The sequence below is a fragment of the Temnothorax curvispinosus genome, unplaced genomic scaffold (assembly GCF_003070985.1).
Source record: "Temnothorax curvispinosus isolate PA1 unplaced genomic scaffold, ASM307098v1 QBEX01005295.1, whole genome shotgun sequence".
Classification (NCBI taxonomy): Eukaryota; Metazoa; Arthropoda; class Insecta; order Hymenoptera; family Formicidae; genus Temnothorax; species Temnothorax curvispinosus.
In genome coordinates this window covers 1-5,385 of record NW_020215075.1, presented here as the reverse complement: position 1 = coordinate 5,385, position 5,385 = coordinate 1, and the positions used below count along the sequence as shown (strand labels likewise).

The 5,385-nt window shown below is 33.7% G+C and overlaps 1 protein-coding gene across 1 annotated transcript; it reads right to left on the bottom strand.

Moving 5' to 3' along the window:
• Positions 1 to 464: 464 nt before the first annotated feature.
• On the bottom strand, positions 465 to 5,279 carry LOC112454736. The gene is made up of 4 exons (XM_025016287.1): positions 4,757 to 5,279; positions 3,170 to 4,581; positions 2,808 to 3,031; positions 465 to 2,648 (listed from the first exon to the last, which is right to left on the bottom strand). The coding sequence occupies exons 1-4, from the start codon at positions 5,202 to 5,204 to the stop codon at positions 617 to 619; spliced, it is 4,116 nt and encodes a 1,371-aa protein (XP_024872055.1). The 5' UTR covers positions 5,205 to 5,279; the 3' UTR covers positions 465 to 616.
• Between the last annotated feature and the right edge of the window lie 106 nt (positions 5,280 to 5,385).

Below are 5,385 nucleotides of genomic sequence, written 5' to 3'. Positions count from 1 at the left end.
ATAATACTACCACTTTGTTTTTTTCGAGGTAACAACATAATACATATGTACTACTATGCGTGTACTTGGCGCCTTTTTTTACCTTTTTTTTTTGAAAAAGGTAATTTTGTACGGATATCACGCCTTTTTGTAGTGTTACGCATCTTAATCTTAACAGAAAAAAATTACACCTTATAAAGAAATGTGTCTAAAGTTGTATATATATATATATATACACATTGCCGGACATTGCTTTTATGTAAAATATGCATGTATATTACGTTGCTTGTATAAATTATTTCTTACCAACTTTTTCCAAAAATAATATATAAAGACCTTTAGCACCTGTAGGCCATCGTTTATTTTCTATAATTTTTCCATCATCAAATTCAATCCAAAATGTCCTTTCTCTACACATACTTGTATAATGACCATCTTCAATAGATGTACCCTGATGAAATATAGTATTCATTATTTTATACTGCTGTTTAGCTATCGATATCTTAGTTGTTGATATGCCAGTTAAATTAAATGTCTGTGGTATTTTCACTAATTTATTATCCTGTGACGAGAACAAAATTAAATGAATGATAACTATTTTTTTCGTCAATGTTAATTCATTTCTAAATACTAGATTTCATGCACAAAATTGGCATGTTTTTCCATATAACGGACCCCAATTTAAAAATGTATCCTTCAATAAATTATTAAGATTATAACTTTTCTTCTTCAAATTATTAATAGAAATTGGAACAACTATGTTATCAGTAATATTATCTTTTGTCGTATAACCACATGAGTTGCTAATGCACTTAGTAGTACGAGTAACTTGATGCCCGACCAAATTTCTTATGTAATTATATTTTGTGCAAATGGCAATAAGAAATTCAAGAGCGTCTCGTTTTGCTGGTTTTTCATCACCACGACTCGTAAAGCGCTCTCCTAAATCTGTCCGTATCGCATCAGCATTCAAATTAGGTAATCGTTTGTCATATTTATGCGCTAATATACTTAAATCATCTTTATCAACTTTAAGCAACACTTTCCTAATAATACTTGACTGCAAGAAACATTGTATTACTGAATTTGCGTAGCATGAAACTCCATCTTCATTTTGCAAAACAGGTATCGGCTCAACAGTACTTTTTCCAACTTGTTGATCTGACTCTTGACCGGCATTGATTATTTTCGACAATGTCCACGGAACATCTTTTACTTTTCGAAAACGTTTTTTCGAAATAGGAATCGTTTGTGCTTGCGGTAGAAATGTTCGTATTAGTCGATTATATTCGCTAATAGCTCTTTCACTTACTTTTACAGCTGAAGGATCAAAGTTAATTAAATGCAATCCATCCAAAGACGGTAGTCGGGATAACGCAACATATGACTGAGCACAACTAAATATAGAATTACCTATATCCATAACAGCATTTTGCAAGGTTAATCCTTGACTTTTATGAATGGTTATGCCATAACTGAGAGTTATGGGAAATTGTTTTCTGATAACATATGCTTTCTCCATTACTTTAAACTTGACACTTACTCTTTCAATACAATACTCCAAACCAGACAGTAAAAGAAGTTTAATCTTTTCTACACAATCGGTAGATATATCCCGCACAACAGAAATAACTGTAGCAATTGTACCATTTACCAGGCTCAAAGTGACATCAATATTGCGTCTTATCATAACTTTCGCTCCAATTATAATTGTAATTTGTTTCAAAAGCCCAGCTGTATTGGTATCATCGTCTTCATTATCCGTCAATCGCTTTTGTACCTTTCGTTTAATATAATTATCACAGTCAAGCGTATCTTGAGCAATTAATAATATTTCTTTCGAAGCAATACGACTTAGCATTGCAGTGTTAAGAACATCGCACAAATAACGAGTAGGCAGTAAACAAACAGTGTTAGGTGGCAAATTATCAAGATAATTACACAATTCGTATAATCTTTCATCGAAAGACTGACCTTTCAATGATATTCTTCTTTTCTCGAGAATCTCAGAATCAGAAGTTGTCAATAAACCAATACAAACTCTCGAGAGTAATTCACGATAAGCTGTATCTCCTTGCTGACGCATATTGATCGTCAATTCATCATATTGAAATTTTTGCCACAACCATTCCTCAGGAGTAGTCCCCACACTGCCAATATATTTATTAAATTCTGCTTTTGATAGTGGAACAAAGATAAAATTTTCACGTACAGGAGGTAATTGAAGCAGATCTCCAAATAAAAGAACATGCTTTCCACCAAAGAAATCGTCATCCATGGTATCAAATATTTGACATAGTCGTAAATGTATATACATGAAAGTTAAATTAGATATCATTGATACTTCATCAATTATAATAAGACTAACATCTTTAAGATCTGCTCGTAAAACTTTCAAAACGTGATCAGATAATAGTGTATACTTAGGAGACTGATCACCATGTTTAACAGGTAACTGCCATTGCCTGTGATTTGTTAAAGCATCGATATTAAACGCCGCTATACCAGTAGGTGCTGTTACAGCAGTATCTTTGTGGAGATTTTGTTTTATCCAGCATTTAATTGTTTTAATTAAGAAACTTTTACCAGTACCTCCTTCTCCGCTAACGTATAATAGTAATTGTTTAAATTGTTCGTCATCCGGCGATATCTTTACGGCGTTGATGACTCTGTCAAATATTCTTCTTTAATCTGCGTTCAGATTTGAAATCATTTCAGATACATTGATTTCCTGATTTAATTTGTCACCAAGATCCTTAAAATCTTGCATCGCTTCACCAGCCTCAATATTTTGAACACTTATTGGATTATCGGGATCATCTTAAGACTCATGCTGTTTTTCCAAATCATCTAAATATTGTTCAACTAATTGCTTCGCAGTTTCAAATGCTTTTTGCACTTCCTCTAATTTTTCATGATATTGCAATGCTTCCGTAAGATATAACTTTTCCTTGTGAAATGCTTCTGTATATGTATCACATCCGTCTTTAAGATCTTCTATTTTCCGCCACGGTTTAAACATGAGCAGTAATGAAAAGAAATAATTTTCCGGCTGCGTATTGACATTATATTTATAGTGATTAATAAGACATCCACGCTGTCGCCGTTTTAGATAATAACCATTCTCCATCGTGTAGTATTCAATATTTTTACCTCGTGGTTTATTTTTCAAAATATCATACTACTGTACAAACTCATATAAAAACATAGATTCCAATTCTTTTGGTCTCCGTGGATAATGTTCATCTATTATAGATGGACAAAATATATTTGTAGAATCTCCGTCAAGAGCTTCAATTTCCTTATAAGTTTTAACTTTTCTACGTCGTATCTGATTAACATCTAACCATTTTATAGTCGTTTTTGAATCAGTCCCCCATAAAGGAATACCACACATTCCATCACAGGCTTCAAGAGATCCACATTCCCTATTACTCGTGGCTTGCAAAGTAAAATTCCAAAGTTCTTGACGCAATGATTTCTTTGTCTTATTTTTACTATCAAGGACAGCATCAGATATTTCACATTTTCCTGGTTTATTTACGTACTTAGTAATATACCAAGTAAGCAACGTGGATGTTTCACTTACGTATTGTATATCGACATTTCCTTCTAATACCGTAAGAAGAACAGAATGATAATCATTTATATTGATCTCATCATGTTTTCGAGGAACATGATAAAGCCTACTTCTATGTTTCAATCGTTTCCTACCTGCTATCGAACTTATGACATCTTTCAAAATCAACGTTTCCGTGACAGGACGAGGAAACCCGAAACGACACACACGAATCGTTTTGCGTCCTACTTTTTTAGAACGAAAACAATAATCGTTATGTTTGTGTCGTTGATGCGTATTGACTCGCCTGTATAACAATGGTGAAATATTTGGATCTGGCATTTCACAAGTTATGTGTTGCAAAATAAATTGAGAAACTTCTTCAACAGAAGATTTCCCGATAATTGGCGCACCTTCAATCCAAATTAATAAATGGAAATGTTGTATACCTCTACCTTGGTATTCTCGTCGCCAGAAATAATGCGCCACTTTTCCGATCGGATTATCTTTGGAACAAATAAAATCAAGGAACGCTTTGAATTTGTTATCAAGAAACCTTGACGTTGACACGAGATCCTTAGCAACGAGTACACTAATGGGCGTCGAATCGTCAGGCCATCCATTTACTTCACGAAGATATGCAGCTAAGTCAGGCATCAGCCATTCAGCAGGACTCCATGTTACGAACCATGTCGCAGGTCCGTATTCTTGCGTCATACATCTTAAATTACTCCTCGGTATACGCCAGTATTGTTCCGTATTTCTTATAGTGGCGAATATTGTACTCAAGTCAGATTCTAATACATCTGTCTGTAGTGCTTCTAAATATTCTGAAGCCGTATAACGCTTAGTTGTACATAGTTTGCTATAAATACCACGATTTATTTGACGAAAAGTGTACAGATTATACAGAAAAAATACGAATTGTATATTTAATCTGAATTGTGGATGTTTGGACATCAAACAACATTTATCAAATTCATGGTCGTGAAGTTTAACCCGTCTAGCTTGGTGTCGTCCATCAATACCAAAAGGAAATAAATCTGGAAAACACAATAGATCTAAAGATCTCTCACGATTGTCCAACGGTAAATCGGCTATTTTTAACATTTGATATAAGGCGGTATCAGTTTTACATAATTTTTTTTCATATAGTATATTGCTCGTAATCGTAATAGTCATTACTTTCGTCAAGAACCTGAGTTAACATTGCCTTACGCTCATTATTTAAAGTAGCGTCTACGTTGTTTTCTTGCGTTGGACTTTTTGGGCTCGATTCGCGTTCGTCATCCAAATTAGATTCAGTAGCATTTTCTGTCTCCTGTGCTTCAAAATCTGGATCGATTAATAATGACGTTTGTAAAGAAAACTCCTTACAAGTATTTGGCAATACAATATGAGAATATAAAGGATTGTGTTCTTTTAACCACACTAAGGCGTCAAAAACCTTGTTAACGTCTACCATATCTTCCCAAATCATTTTTGATTTTGTCGGAATACCTCTAACACGTACAAAGTACAGTTCGTGATTGATATTAATCGGATCAGTATCAGGACATATTTTGTTCAATGTTTCTTGTAACGGTAACGGTAAATAAAACGTTCTACCTTTTACTTTTTGTACCATCTGTTTGTGAGGCAATTTCTTGTTACTAACAGGTTTCATTGTAACGACAGTTTGAAAAGCTTTAGCTCTTTGTATGAGAATTTTTTCAAACTGGTTAAGACATGATATTACTTCAGGTGGATCATGTACAATACGATCATTTAAAACGCAATACGCAGGTATTAATCCGTCACGGAATTTTTTTTCACAGTAATTACATATGTATTGCGGAGTAATATTA